Source organism: Calliphora vicina, chromosome 1 (genome assembly GCF_958450345.1).
Source record: "Calliphora vicina chromosome 1, idCalVici1.1, whole genome shotgun sequence".
Classification (NCBI taxonomy): domain Eukaryota; kingdom Metazoa; phylum Arthropoda; class Insecta; order Diptera; family Calliphoridae; genus Calliphora; species Calliphora vicina.
In genome coordinates this window covers 86247999-86265188 of record NC_088780.1, presented here as the reverse complement: position 1 = coordinate 86265188, position 17190 = coordinate 86247999, and the positions used below count along the sequence as shown (strand labels likewise).

Below are 17190 nucleotides of genomic sequence, written 5' to 3'. Positions count from 1 at the left end.
TTATTAACTATGTTGTAGCAGGAGTTGAGCTAAACAACTTTCCTGAACATAACTTTGCGATATTCGGGCATGTAGAATGTCAAAATGCATAAAAAAGGCACACAAAAATGACAATTACCCCTATTTATTTATGAAAAACGGGATTTGGAAAATCCCGAAAATCCCGGGATTTAAAATTAAAAAATCCCGGGCTTCGGGCTTTAAGAAATCCCGAAAACCCCGGGATTTTCCCCGTTTGACAGCAAAACAAAATACCAATTGGTTTCCGAGATATAACCGTGAGAAAAATTGCATGTTCTTCGGAAAAATCAAGTTTTATCCCAAATATACTTGAGGCCATTAAATCAGGGAAGCATCTGAACTAGCAAAACCCAAATGAGGTATATGAACTTGAAATTTCATGACATTATATTTTTGTTTTGCAAATAAATTCAATTTTATTTTAAAACTAGATGACCCGACAGAAATTTTATTCATATACATAGGTTTGGGTTGTCAAAAAACTAAAAATAATCACAGATCGATTTTTGGTCAGAAATATGAGTGATCACAGATCGAGCCTCTTTTTCTTGCGTTTAAGCCAAGTTATTGACGAATTTAGATATTTTGAGTCTTTATATACAAAATAGATTTTTGTTCAGAAATATGAGTGATCATAGATCGAGCTCCTTTTCTTGATTAAACGCTTATTGGCCAACTGAAAGAAAGATACTTTTAATTCGATTTTTAAAGTTTAGGGAATCCCCTTATATAAAAAATGTGTTTGCATCCTGTATTTTTTTGTATGACAATGTTCTCGTTTTCGAATTTTGAAACACCCTCAAAATTTTGAGTTATTTTGAAAAAACTGTACTAAAGTACAATGACCTACCCTAGTCATTCATAAAATGTATGCACAAAATTTATTTTCCGAAAATTTTTTTAAGTTTTTATAAAAATTTTCATTTAAAAACATATTGGCCAAATAGGTGCAGCCGTTTTCTGATTTTAGATAAATCGAAAAAAGTGGGCGTGATAAATTTTTCATTCCGTAAAAACCTAAGTTGGACTATACCAACATTTTTAAAAAAAAATTCTAAATCGGTCCGGCCGTTCTCAACTGATGCAATTACCAACGAACGGTAATCACATGGTGGCATGTCACAGTGCACAGTGGGGCAGAATCGAAATTTTTTGGAAATAAATCTGGCATTTCTAAACGGCTTGTCTGATCAAGATAAAATTTGAACTGGGCGTAGCCATGGAGTATTCGAGTTTATGTTAATAAAATGGGCCCTACAAATGCTCCAGGGCGGCGCTATGGGGGCTCAAAGTAAGGTACCTTCGACATGTACAATTTTTAAACTCGTGCCATTTTTTTGTTTCCCATGTGCGTTCGCTATTTATCTCTTATAATTTCCTAGTTATAGGCATTTCAAAATTGAAATTTTTAAATTTAACTTGGTCGAATTTTTTTGTTAGTTAGCCAACTAAATTACCAACAACATACAAAAGATTTCAGAGCAATATCAATTACGAATCCAAAAATAACCGATTTTCAATTTAAAAATTCAAAAAATAGTATATTTTTGCTGTTTTTTAAAATTTTGATACAAATTTTAGTTTTAGAAACTCAATGAACATGTAATAAAATCTTTATTTATTATCGAAACTCAATGAAATTGTCAGCGTTATTTAAGTTTCCATGGACATTATGTTAATGAACACTGTGTCATGCCACCTATCTCATTTACTGCAACAACGTCATAATTCCAAAAAAAAATCGTTTCGAGAAAAACGGCTTTGCATTTTTTATGACATTTTACTATTTCTGAAATAAATAAATCAAAAGAAAGAAGCTAAAAAGTGCATTACAAAAGCAATTAACGGATTGATGGACAACGAATTATAAAGGTACGTTCACTATTTATAAAATGTTATGACACTTAATTGCTATTTTACTCTATTACCAGGACAAGAGCTCTAAATCATTATTTTAGGTGTTAACATCGACACCTAATTTTTCCTATTCACATATTCATATTTAAATAATATTAATTAAATTGTATGCAATAACAGCCGCGTATTATCCTTTGCACTGACTGATTTAATCGTCAAATTATTGTAAAGTCAGTCAAAGGTCCTCTATTATTTAGTGTTAAACAAACCATTTATATAAGAATATATATCATAATATTAATAGGCAAGTCGATTTCTTTAGACCCCTTTTACGCTCACATTATACATTCAATTTGGGAAAGAAATATACCATTTTAAAGGGATTTATTCACAGAAGTGCAGAATATATATTTTATTGTAATCGGTTCAGTTTTTTAGGAGTTATAAGCGTTTAAAGATGTTACTATATGCATAAACAGTTTTTAAATTTATCAAAGGTTTATAAAACAATATTTCCATTCAAAATTTGTTTTATAAACCATTGACAAATTTAAAAACTGTTTATGCATATGGGGCTAAATATGAAATCGTACATAAGTAAATAGTTATTTTATAATATGTGCAGAAATATAATTGTGACGGCTTTTAAACTTCATACGAATCAATTACTTATCACTGCATGAACTTTAATAAAAAATGGGACGGGTCGGAAAAAATGGTGAGTCGCCTCCCATACATAGTAAATATTTATTTATTTATAAATATTTTGTGAACTATAATTGCAAGATTCTTCAAACTTAGTCTAAATGGCTCTTTTATAATTTTGCATAGTTTCGCTGAAATTGTTCGGGATTGGAATAGTGGGCGTGGCACACCCTATACAAAGTATATAATTAATTTGGAATATATGTAGAACTATAATTGTAAAAGTTTTTAAACTTTTAGCGAATTAATTACTGTGTGGAGTTTAGCTGAATATAGACGGAATTAGATTAAAGGGCATAGCACCTCCCATACAGAGTAAATACTGATTTCGAATATCTGGGCAACCAAAATGGGAGGGGTCGGAAAAGGAGGTGAGTCACCTCCCATACAAAGTAAGAATTGCAAGGTTCTTCAAACTTTGTCCGCATAGCTCTCTTACCAATTTACACAGATTGGCTGAAAATGGTCGGAATTTCATTAGTGGTTGTGGCACAAAGTAAATAATTAATTTTGAATATCTGGAGAACTATAATTCTAAAAGAATTTAAACTCTGTATCAATCAATGCATTACCATTCTACGGAGGTTAGCTAAAAACGAATTTATTCCTGTTCCCTGTTCGAAGTTTAGCTAATTATGATCGGCTTAGTAGGAATGACCCCTCTCTTATAAAGGTAAGTTAAAGTAAAGCTTGATATTTACATAAAAGGTTAAATTAAATACAAAATTAGTTAGTTATTTTCGAATATCAAGTGAAGTGTTATTTTCGTATTTCGATTCATATTTTTTTACTTTTACTAGGGTAGGGGTAGTGAAGTGCACCGGGTTATGCTAGTCATAATATTAATAGGCAAGTCGATTTCTTTAGACCCCTTTTACGCTCACATTATACATTCAATTTGGGAAAGAAATATACCATTTTAAAGGGATTTATTCACAGAAGTGCAGAATATATATTTTATTGAAATCGGTTCAGATTTTTACGAGTTATAAGCGTTTAAAGATGTTACTAACCCATATGCAAAAACGTGTACATGTGAACCTTAAGCTAAAAAGTAAACAAAGCAATGCGTGTTTGTCCAATTTGTTGTTGTTGGTAATAAATAGGAGAAACAATTAATCAGTATTGATTTCGCTCTGTTTTAAGTGAGAGTTGTTATAGAAAACAATGAAGAAGAAGATTTTAATAATTTAAAGTCGCTTGAAAGAAATATTTTGAAGGTTTTTTTATAAGTAAATAGTTATTTTATAATATCTGCAGAAATATAATTGTGACGGTCTTTAAATTTTATACGAATCAGTTTCTTATCACTGCATGAAGTTTATGCAAAAATGGGATGTATCCGAACAGGTGGCGAGCCGTCTCCCATACAAAGTAAATAGTTATTTTTAAATATTTTGTGAGCTATAATTCCAAGATTATTCAAACTTTGTATAAATTGTTCTTTTATCATTTTGCATAGTTTCGCTGAAAATTTTCGGTATTGGAATAGTGGGCATGGCACACCCTATACAAAGTAAATATTTAATTTTGAATATCTGGAGAATTATTACAATTATTAAAGTGTTAAAACTTTTTACGAATTAATTTCTTATTACTGTGCGGAGTTAGCTGAATATAGGCGAAGTTAGATTAGAGGGCGTAGCACCTCCCATAAAAAGTAAATATTTATTTCGAAAGTCTGGGGAACCAAAATGGAGGGTCGGTAAAGGAGGTGAGTCACCTCCCATACAAAGTAATAATTACAAGATTCTTCAAACTTTGTCCGCATAGATCTATTACCATTTTACAGAGATTGGATGAAAATGGTCGGGATTTCATTAGTGGTCGTGTCAATTCCCATACAAAGTAAATAATTAATTTCGAATATCTGGAGAACTATAATTCTAAAAGTATTTAAAATGTGTATCAATCAATTTATTACCATTCTACGGAGGTTAGCTAAAAACGAATTTATTCCTGATCCTTTTTACAAAGTTTATCTAAACGTGATGGGATTAGTAGGAATGGCCCCTCCCATAAAAAGGAAAGTTAAAGTGAAGCTTGATATGAGTTATTTTTTTAAATAAAATACATAACAATGGGTGGGATCAGTGGTATCTCCCATACCAAATTAGTTATTGTTTGAAAATCAAGTAAACTGTAATTGAGAGATTCTCAATATTTTGCATGTGTAGGTTGTATCAGAAATCCATTCATATTTCTTAATTTTACTAGAATAGAGGTAGCGAAGTGCACCGGGATATGCTAGTGTAGTTAAATCTTTCTCTATTTTAAAATAACAACTTGTAACATGTATTTAGATAATTTTAAATAATTTATTTAATCAACAACAATATAAATAATCATTAATGGTCACAATGGGTTTAACGAAATGAACATTTTAGTGATGGGCATAATAAGTGGCAGGAGCGGCATATGTGGTGTATGCTGGAGCAACAGTCTTGACTACAGCTGGGGCAGCAGCGTAGTGGGCAACTGGAGCAGCATAGGTGGTGTAAGCAGGAGCAACAGTCTTGACTACAGCTGGGGCAGCGGCGTAGTGGGCAACTGGAGCAGCATAGCTGGTGTAAGCAGGAGCAACAGTCTTGACTACAGCTGGGGCAGCAGCGTAATGGGCAACGGGAGCAGCAGCATAATGGGCAACTGGAGCAACGGTCTTAACAACAGCGGGAGCAACTACAGCTTTGACAAGAGGTTCACGGTTCACAACAGCGTTGAAACCATTGATGGGATCGGCAGTATATTGAACGGTACGTCTGTAGCCATCAGCATCAATCAAAGAGTATTCACCACGGACAACATCACCATCACGTTCTTCAACTTGGCTCTTGGAGTCACCAGAAATGTTGTCTTGTACATTGTATCCATATTTGTACTGAGGATGGGGATCGTATTCGTTGTCGGCTTTAGCCAAAACATGTTGAGCAGCATAGTGAGCTACGGGAGCAACAGTCTTGACAACAGCAGCAGGGCCAGCATGGTAGACCTGAGCAGCAGGAATGAAGCCAGCATTGGCGACAGCGAGTAATGCAAAGACTGCGATGAACTGGAAATACATAAATTTTTAATGATTATTATAATCCAATGAGTTTCGTTATCTCGTACTAGTTTATTGACTTATATATCATTTTTTTTTTTTTTTTTTTTTTTTTGCTTAAGTCATGATCATGAAAATCTTTATCATCCACATGATCTCTTTAAATCCTTTTTGTAATGGGATTTTTTATTTTCTCATACCTTGAATGCCATTTCGATAAAGTTAATTTAGTGACACTTGAAAATGTAACTGATTGAATTGAGTGCAAAGTAACTTGTGATAAGAAATTGTACCATCAACAGCTTTTTATACAAATTAATCAAACAAATTGTCTTGTCTTGTCTTTTTGTCACGCATACAAACAAACATGTTTTAATGCCAGTGTGCAGATAAAATATTTATTCATTCATTCACCTGTTATCGGCGAGAGTACTGTGAGACCAGGTGGGGACAAATATAAATCACTAAGTTGGTACCTTTTGTCAAATTTACACCAATTATTATGAATGAATTGCTATGACGTATGTAAGGCTGCTTAGAGTCAATCTGCCAACCAGCTTGTATACAAATTTGTAGCGAAAGGGTTGACATTGGAAGAGCACGAGGAAAAGAAAATTGTAAACTGTTGAATCATTTAAGTGTAACACTGACCAAAATTCGTAACAATTTATTGTGTTTCTGCTTTTTACGGATTTGTTAAATAAAATGGTTTATTTTTATTGTCGCCAAACCACGTATTTGACATTCAGTTTAATTTTATTGTATATAAACATATATTTGTTTATTAGCATGTTTATTAGCTACCGGATATTAATTATCACTAGCTTACAAGATTTGATTTTTAGAATAATCTAAGGTGCTTTGATGTTTGTGAATTTAACATCCGTAATTTAATTATATTTAAAGAATATGAATGCCTACTACGTATTTTACGGTACATATTAGGGTGCAAGTTTTATTTTTAAAGAAAGGGGACACAATTTTTAACATATGTAGGTGAAAAATTACGTGATTTTTTAAAACTTGTATCTGTATGCAATATAATAATCTTATAATAAATCCATATCTGTAAAATTAAAGGAGAATCTTTCTGTGTAATATGGTACAGAATAAATTGGTTTTAATTATTAAAATAATATCTATTTGTTTATTTTTAAATCAGATGATTTCCGAAAACGGTGAGAAATTGTGTTTAAGATATTTAGAACTATTCAAGCCCTAGTCCAAGATTATATTTGTATGGAGGATAGATGAAATAATGAACCGTTCAAAACCATATGTTTCATCCCTCTCCAAAATAATGATATAATTCACCAAATAATATGAAGTCGTTTTTTTTTACATAATGGGATGTACTAAGAGATACTAAGTTCTTCCTATTTTGGTGTTCCAAATGAAATAGATAAAAAAAATACCATTTCATTAATAGTTCATGCCGAGGAAATGATTTTATTAAATTTCAAGAATATTTTGGAACTGATATCCATATCATATTTTAATATCCATCCACAAGATAGTTATAGGGACAAGAAGGGTAGCCTCTTAATTATTATTTCACATTAAATGATTTTGATGATGAATCTAAAAACGAAATATTACTTCTAATCCGTCTTAGAATTAACCTTTCTATGTAATCTAGTTAATTTGGATATATTATAAAATACATATATTTTGACAAAGGATAAATACTTATTTCGTCAAATAGCACTCAGAATCTCTTTCTGAGTCGATTAAACGATGTCCGTCCCACAGTGGGGGATTTGAAAAAAAGTGGAAATAAATCTGTAACTTCTAAACGAATAACCAGATTTTAAATGAAAATAATTTCGAAAAAAATTGCGAAAAAACGACTTTTTTATATTTTTTTAAGTTTGAATGCACATAACTTTTGGCTCAGTAGAGGTTTTTAAACAATTCTATATATATATAAATCGGACAGCAAACAAAAATTTGCCATCATTTTTAATTTTTGATATACCCAGGTGACCTTTGAGGCATTGTGGCTCGGCCCCCCCTTGGTGTTATAAGCCCAAATTCAAAACTAAAACTTACCAACACCTCCTCTATAGGCGCAGGAAATTTTGTTAAAATCGGGCTATTCGTTAAGAAGTTAGAGATTTATTTCCACTTTTTTTTCAGATTCCTCACTGTGCCTACGTCCGTCTGGTAATTTTGAAAATATTTCGATTAAATTTGGTACTTATAATTTTTTCTGCCCAAAGACAAAGCCTACTGAAACTGGCTGAAATCAGTCCATTATTTCACATAGCTCCCATACAAATGTCCTCCCGAAATTGGACTTTATCGGTCATATATGTTTAATTTATATAGGTATCTACACAAGTTTTGCTCCAAATAAGTTTTATATATACGGAATTTATGTCACCAAATTGTATTATGATCGGTTCATAATTAGTCATAGCTCCCATATAAGATCCGCTTCCGAAAATTACTCTAACGTGCATAAATTTTCTTAAAAATATTGGTATCGAACCTCAATGTATGGAAAAATTTAAAACTCATCTGTTTCAAGAACGAAGGAAAGTTTTGTGTGAGGTTAGGATAAAAAAAAAAATTGACAAAAGTTTGAGCTCGATCGGGACGCAATTGGGTTAAAGTTCGTGAGAACATTTACAAGGGGAAAAAAAATTATATTTTTTATACTTTTGCAATTTAATATAAAAGAATCGAAATGTGTACGTAATTGTGGTTGTAATGAGATATAAAGGCGGCATGAAATAACCCCCCACGAAAAACCAACCCAAAAATAAAATGAAATAACACCCCAAAATTTGCTATTAGGTCATATTGTCATAATGTCCGATAGTTTAAACACATTTTTGTTGTTTTTCAAACAAAAAAGTTTTAAACTATGTTTATTGTTTTGTCATAAAATAACACTTTTTGTTTTGAAGCACAACAACACTTTGTATTAACTATCGAAGTATATTAGGACATTATGACAATATAACTTAATAGCAGAATTTTTTGTTAATACTTGTATAGTTTCCTAAACTGTAATCCAACAACATTGACAGTTGCAATTTTTTGAGGCATTTGAAATAGAATCTGCCATTAGCTTCATATCGTATTGACTGCATATTTTGAGATGTTTGAGACTCTTTTAAGACTTTTGGATAAAATAAACACTATATTTGAATATCAAATATATTTGGGTTTAATGAGATTTGTAAATATATTTTGAATTAGTGTAATATTACAACTATACTTGTTTTAAGTTATAGTTTATAGCTCTTATTCATAAAGTTAAAGCAGACTAAATATACATGTTTCCTATGAAAAAGTAGACATCTTTTTAAAATTAAAATCGGAAAGAAGATCTTATTAAACTCATTGCAGAGGTAATGCCTTATAATATACCTGCAAGATCTTCGCATTCGTCCTTCATTCTATTAAGTCTTAATTCCATTAACTCATTACACAATTCCTCTTCGTTCTTGTGATTGTGCTCAACATAATTCTTGGCAAGTAAGCAGTTAGCATACTTAATCTTGCCTTGCAAGTTTTATTCCAGCACTCATATTTAATTGTACTATTATATACCGACTCTTTGACATGCCGAACCCAATTATAATTTCAAAATTATTGTTTTTTCTTTACAACTCTCTTTGCACTGCGACATTATCAAGATCTTAACTCTGCGAAATTATCACTTCAATTGATATCACAATTTTTTTTTGTAAATAGTAAATACAAGATGTTAATATCTATATCGGGACATATACAGATTTTACGTTTTTTTATAAATTAAAAAATGAAATAAGCCCCAAAATATATATTGAGGATTTATTTCATAATGATTTGTTCCCCCAATATGAAATAATCCCCCAATTAAAAAAATAAAATAATACCCTAAAAAATTAAATAACCCCCCAAAAATCGTTGTTGTTGCTCTCTGTACTAAATGTTGGGGTGTTATTTCATTTTATTTTTGGCGGATTATTTCTTGGGGGTTATTTCATGCCGCCGATATAAAAGACAAAAATTGGTTAAACAATTTTAAAGTTAATAAAAATTCCCCAGCCCATTAACGTGTCTCAGGCTACTAGAACAAGAAGTTTGGGAACAAAATTAACATATTTTTTTTAGAAATATTAAAATAAAAGCTTATTTTTACTTAAAATATATCCATATTTACTTGTGTATGAGTTTTTGTCTTACTAGGATACAGTTAACCTATTCGCAGGTACGACCAAACAAATTTAATTTTTTAACGGCAGTTTCAAAACTCCATTTTTAAGTTTTTAAAAATTTTGTGAAACTTCTTTCTGAATTTTTGGATCATCACATACGGATTTATTGAGAATATAAATAGGGAATGAAAATATGAAAAAAATATGTCAATACCTCCCACAGTTTTTCCGTACCTGAGATTTTAATTTTGCGATTTTCAGGAAAAACTAACTTGGAGAATGATACCAATTTCCTTAAGTAAAAGCCTATACAGAATATTATTTCGCAACTTTTCACACCATTTTGAGAGTATTGAAGACAAGCTAATTTAGGTATCATAACTATCTCTGATACTTTCTATGAGGTGGAGTAGTATACAATGCGTAATATAGAGTAAAGTGGAAATAATTTTATTCCTACCAGGACTTTTGATTGTTATATTTACGGCAGGGTACCGAATTTTATTAGGACTGTGGTATTTGGGGTAAATGCATTTTCTAGTCAATATCTAATGGCATTTTAATAATAAAAAAATAAAAAGGAGACATTTTTTTCATTATTTTTAGTTACACCGAAAACAAAAAATAAATAAATATTATAAAAATTTACAGCGAGATTCAAAGCCTTCCGAAATAGAACTATTATTTTTGTATATTTCAGGCCATATTTTCCTTAATCGCATAGTTTCTTTCAAAAACTAAAACTTCTTAAGTATGTCCCAATATTTAGCAGGCAGAATTTTTCACCCCGACTTTGGTACCGTAATTGGAGCCAAGAATCTAAAAAATCACGTTTTTTACAAGTTTTTTGGAAACTGTGGGATTCTCAATAGTAAATCTAATTTTTACATTTCGACCAAAAATGTCTATATAACTGTGTATCATTAAAAACGATTTGGCAAAAAAATTGAAATTTAAATTTCCAAATACGAATATCTTGTAAACTATAACAGATAGTATATAGCTTTATCGATATTTGTTGTAGATAGTTTCTAGTCGATTCTATATATATATAATCTTTTTAATTTAATCGAGAGCAACCATTTGACTCATTTTTAAAATTCAGAAGGTAAAAAAAAGATAAGAAAGAAATTGGAAGAAGAATTGGCTTATTTGCCTTCTCACGTACTTTTCACAGAAATGTTTAAAATAGTAACTACATATTTGTAAGTAGGTACAGATTAAATGATGTTGATCATTAAAAAAACGAAAACGAAAGTATTAACTAATATTTGATTATACTATTTATACGAATTAATAAAAAACAACTTGTAGAAACATTATGTAAGGGGCATGAAATTAGAAATTTTTTATTTTTAGTCAACAACTTATGCATTAAATAATTTTCTTAATTCGATTCAAGATAGCAATCAGTGGTGGGCAATGTAAGTGGCTGGGGCAGCATAGTGAGCTACTGGAGTAATGGCCTTGACTACAGTTGGAGCAGCATAATGAGCTACGGGAGCAAAAGTTTTAACTACAGCTGGGGCAGCATAATGAGTTTTGACGACAGCGGGAGCAACTACAGCCTTAACAGCCAAGGGTTCGCGGTTAACAACAGCATTGAAACCATTAACAGGATCTGCGGTATATTGGACAGTACGTTTGAAGCCATCAGAATCAATCAATGAGTATTCACCGCGAACAACATCACCATCACGTTCTTCAACTTGGCTCTTGGAGTCACCAGAAACAGCATCTTGAACATCGTAGGAAAATTTGTATTGAGGATGGGGATCGTATTCATCATCAGCTTTAGCTAAAACAGGTTGGGCAGCATAATGAGCTACAGGAGCAATAGTTTTGACGATAGTAGCTGGGACAGCATGGTAGACCTGAGCGGTTGGTATAATGCCAGCATTTGCTACAGCGAGTAAAGCAACAACGGCGATGAACTAAAGTAAATTGTATTAATAATAAATCATTTTTGGAATATTTAAATTTTTCAATATTCTTAAGAAAATTCTACACCTGGACATACCTTGAATGCCATTTCGATTAAATGTAAATATTTGCTGGACTACAAATGTTTAATTGAATTAAACTTTAATTGAACTACAAATTATTGAAGAAATTCACAAGTTTTTATACCAGTATCGTGGTGTTTTTTAATTGTTGGCTTTAAAATGGTTTTAAGTGACAAAAATATATGAAATGTTTTTGTATTTTTCTTAATTTTGATAATATAATTTGTTGGTGTTGTACGAGTATCAATACAACCAGTTTTGGGGGGTATATACAAAATCTTATTATCTACGCTTAATTAAAAATTTGTTTTTTTGTCACCAATTGACAATAAATACTTTTTTTGGAGGTACTTATAGATATTTTTTTTTAATTTTTCTTAGCCGTGAAATTTAAGAGGTTTGAGAGAAAAAAAAAAAACAGAAATGTATGGCGCCAAATTAATTCAGGTTTAATTTGTTGTGTGTAGATTTAAAAATATCGGTTAAGGTTAAGATTAAATGATTTAGAAGTTTACGAGGTTACTAGCTACTACTTTCCTTTAAAAGATTACATTAGGGAGTAACCAATTTTGGACATTTGCGATTTTCGATGCACCCATTTTCTGACATCAATAACAATGGTTTTTATCTCAGGATAAACTTTTTGGAAATTTTGCCAGTTTTTCACTCGATTCTCTGTATTTTGTGTCGGTAATCCCGGGAATTAAAAACTGACTAAAAAAATACTCAGAAAACTAGATTCAATGTTAATTTGTTTACCAAAAAAAAAAATAATTTAATTTAACATCGCTCTATCGACATCGCTATCAAAAAGAATCTTATATATATAAATAAGCCACACGTTTTTGTGTTGTACACTTTTAAGTATGTTATTGTCCATTAATATTGATGAAACATATGTATATGGTTTAAAAGGTTATTTTCTCTAGATATGCAAAATATAAAAAATTGTTTCAAAATTCTTTCCATAAAAGTGGTAAAAAGCGTTTTAAAAGTGGTCGAATTTTGGGCCATCGACCGATCCTAGTCCATATAAATATATAAATGTATTTGTAAGTTTGTTTGAGCATTACGCCTATTAAAATTTGTAACGTAGATAGATCCTTACTTAGAAGTGTCAATAGGCTATCTCTATTTTCAATACTTGGACCATAAAGGGATAAACAGGGGGAAATCCTGTAAAATTGGTAATTTAAGTTCTTAAACAATAAATACTAAATGGCTGAACCGATTTTATTGAAATTTCGAAAAAAAATACATACAGTAGCCCAATAAAGTCTACATACAGGAATTCAAATTAAATTTCTTTCGTTGAAAGCTGTATTTGTAAGTTAAAAGTAGTGAAATATTTTTTTTAAAAAAAATAAATTCACACTAAAAAAAATTAAAACTACATCACTTAAGTCGGGTTAAGCAACATTTCCTATCACTTCCAAAATTTCACCGTTATTAAATTTTTTGATTCTGAGTTAAATAACGAAATTTTTTTTTGGTTTTTTTGGCTTTAATGTTCAAAATATTATGAAACTTAATAGTCCCGCCCACCCAAAAGTAGGCGTGACCGAGAATAAATTTTTCGTTATTTTAATCAGAATCAATAACTCTAATAACGGTGAACTTTTGGGCGTTATTTGAATTTTTTTTTGCTAAAATCGACATAAGACATTTATTATTATATATCTCATAAAAAAATTAAAAAACTGCTTTAAATTAAAGTAACATAATAATTTTTCCTGTATGTAGACTTTTTTGGGCTACTGTACATGTTTAGATTATTACTTAGAGTCATCAATTCCTTTTTTCACAAGCTGGACCATAAAGGGATAAAAAGGGGAAAGACGGCTTTTTTAAACGGTAGTTATTAAATATCAAATATTTGATTAAAAGGAAAATATTTTTAATTTAGCCACTATAGTCACAAAAATATGTATTTAGAAAGTACTTTTTAAAAAGTCTACCTTCAGGGGGGTTAAAAACGGACAAAATTAGGAATTTTGTGTTTATCCATATTTATGCCTGTTTGTATCTTATAGGAGGCTAAACCACTTGTTCGATCCTCTTGAAATTTTTACCGTATATTCCTATGTGTTTGAAATACAAAGTTAATAGCTATTATGGGATTGTATAAAGGGGCGTGGCACCACCCATACAAAGTAATTAGTTATTTTCGAATATCAGCAGACCTATAATTTTGACAGTGAAGTTTAGAAACAGAAAGTGTGACACCCTGTGGAAGTCTTCAAACTTTGTAATTGCAGTATTTAAACTTTGAAAATGGGCGGGATTGCATTAATTGTTATGGCACCTATCAAACAATGTAAACAGTTATTTTCGAATATCTGGTGTACTTTAATTGTGAAAGTCTTCGAAATTCATATGAATCAATTTCTTAGCACTGCATGAAGTTCGACGAAAATTGGGAGGAACTGGGGGAGAGTCACCTCCCATAGTAAATAGTTATTTCTAAATATTTTGAGAACTATACTTACGATATTCTTCAAACTTTGACCGAATATCTCTTTTATAGTTTTACATAGTCTGGCTGAATATTAGTTTAGTGGCCGAGGCACCTCCCATGCAAAGTATTTTCGAATATCTGCAGAAATATAATTGTGTAAATTATAGCGAATGGAATTTCTTAAGAAAAGTATCAAGATTTTTTAAAATCGCAGGATATCTTTTATATATTCAAAGGCATGGTATGCAATTAATCACAAACAAGAAATTCCGGTATTTATTATATTAATTTATTTTTTTTATAAAATCCTTTCATATTTTCTTTATTTTACTACGACAGGGCATCGGGTCAAGCTAGTAACTAATAAAATCCATAACACTTTCAGCCAACTACGTACCATGGTAACGAAATAAAAGTTTTACGGCTTTCTCTAATACAGTTCACTAGATATTTGATAATATATATTTATTTTGTATGTGTAGTTCCATGTCCACTTAAATTAACCCGCCCATTTTCAGAGAAATTAAGTAAAATTTTAAAAAAATTAATACCGACAAATTTTGAAGAATCTCATCATTTTAGTTATCCAAATATTCAAAATTAACTTCCACTGTTCCAAACTATTTTTAGCTAAATTCCGTGCAGTGATTATAATAAATTAATTCATACAAAGTTTAAATACTTTTACAGTATAGTTCTCCAGATACTAGGAATTTATTTCCATAAATCCCGACCATTTTCAGACAATTTATGTAAAATGATTCGGACAAAGTTTGAAGAAACTTGCAATTATAGTTCTCAAGATGTTTTGAAATAACTATTTACTTAGTTTGGAAGGTTACGATCCTCTCATATTTGGTTAAAGATCATAATATAATATTTATCAATTCAAGTCAAACGTCAACAAACACTACTTCCTCTTTCCTCCTTCTCACACCTTTATTTCCTAACATCAACACAATGCACTGCATATATAGGGGTATCCCCTGAGTGTTGGTTATACACAAAAAATGTAAAGTTTGAAGACTTTCATAATTATTTCTCCAGATATTTGAAATTACTATTGGGATTCCGCACATTTGCTAGTCTCCGTAATGTAGAAATTTATTCGTAAGAGTTGAAATATTTTAATAACACTGTCCAACAGCATTTATGGAACAGACTAGCGACCCTATAATTCTGAAAGTTGTAGAACAAACTTATAGTCCAGCTGGTCTGAATATTTTTTTACAGTGCACTATAGGAAATTTTCCATATTTCTTGGCCAAAATGTAAAATTAAAATTTTTGAAAAATACATTTTTTATGCTTTAGTATAAATAAAAATATAGCAAAGTAAACATATATTTTTAAATTTTGCAAAAAAGTTGATTATTTGTCACTTTATCAGTTGTTTTATGTTCGATTTCTAAATAAGTTTTTATATAACGATTGAGTGCAGCAAATTTTGATACAATTTCTAATAAAAGTTTTCATAATAAAAATATAGAGTTTTTAAAAATTAAAAAAATGGAAAATAATGTTGAAAGTGAGTACTTTATTAATATATAGAGAAATCTTGGTGAACTCGGCTATTAGACCGATTAAATTGGAAAAATTAAAGTGACCTTACGCTGAATTAATAAAATTATGAAACTGAATTTTATTTGGACTTACAAAAAAATGTTTGCAGATGTTAGTTATAGCATCATAACAGTTCTTTAGGACAGTCAATTACCTACGGAATTTTTCATATTTCAGCTGCATATATTTGCATAATTTTTCAAAAATCGCATTTTTTCAGGTAAATACAGTGTGAAAAACACAGAATTATTTAATGTATGGCATAAGAAATATGGTGAAAATGAAAAAAGAGCCGCTATATATGCATATTTCTTGTCACATATTGATGAAAGTGATTGTTCAGAAAATCTAAATCAATGTTTAGAGGAGTAGTCACGAATGTTTTGTGCATTCTAGGCAAATTATTGAATCAACTGTGCTTCCCGTTGGATGCTTCGGTGAAGACGCCTCTGAATCGCGTCATAAAATATATAAATCTGATAGATTGTTGCATGCACGAAAAAGCAGCCGTGTGAATAATTTGACCGGCGTTTTTAATAGAGCATTGGATACATCTGATCCTTTCATTTCCAGTATTTCTCTGAATAAACGGATTAAAAAACAGAAGAAATTAAAGCTTCATAGAGAAGTAATCAATATGCTGAAATCTTATCCTATTTCTTTAGAAAATTACCAAAGAGATGAAGAGCAATCGGAAAGTGAAGATGAAGAAATAGAATCGAGCGTTCTTTTGAACCCTTGTTTTTTAAATATGGTTGATAATTTAGAATTAGAAAATCAAATTGATGGATAAATTAAAATTTTAAACATAACTAAGTTTGTTTTATTATCAAAAGTTAGTTTACACTCAAAAAACAAAATAGAAGAAAAGAGTTTAGGCAAATACCTAAGAGTTACAGGTATAGACTGGATCCAGGAACATACAACCCGGTAAACACAGTTTGGAATAAATTTTTAGTTAATTTTATTTTTATCTTTGAAATTTTTTTTTCAGTGTATGTAAAAGTTTTAATGGTCCCTCCTACCCTTTTCGAGAAAATCGAAAAAAGTACTTTCAAAAAGGTCATTTAAGGATTAAAATATTCCACTAAAGCGTTTAGATGAATACCCTTATTGTGTTTCGATAATATTTAAAAAAGCTTTTTAGTTTTATGGAAATTTGTAAGTTTTAACCCCCATATGCATACAAAATTTTAAATTTATCAAAGGTTTATAAATCAAATTTTGTATGGAAATTTTATGTTATAAATCTTTGATAAATTTAAATTTTTTTTTTGCATATGGTGGTAATTAAGAAAACAATCTAAATATTTTGAAAAATATTAATTAAATTTATTTGCAAATGTTAAAACATTTATTTACTAATTAATACTAATAATAAAGATTC

At 30.3% G+C, this 17190-nt stretch overlaps 1 protein-coding gene across 1 annotated transcript; it reads right to left on the bottom strand.

Annotated features, from left to right (window-relative positions):
- Positions 1-4879: 4879 nt before the first annotated feature.
- On the bottom strand, positions 4880-11809 carry LOC135951270 (cuticle protein-like). The gene is made up of 3 exons (XM_065500890.1): positions 11798-11809; positions 11199-11711; positions 4880-5647 (listed from the first exon to the last, which is right to left on the bottom strand). Exons 1-3 carry the CDS (start codon positions 11807-11809, stop codon positions 4967-4969), a joined length of 1206 nt encoding a protein of 401 aa, XP_065356962.1. The 3' UTR covers positions 4880-4966.
- Positions 11810-17190: the final 5381 nt, after the last annotated feature.

Excerpts from the sequence above, each read along its gene's own strand:
- LOC135951270 (XM_065500890.1), bottom strand. Across the intron at positions 5,648-11,198 it reads CTGCCCCAGCCACTTACATT|TTTATGTATTTCCAGTTCAT; the intron begins GCCCACCACTGA and ends AATCATTAAAAA.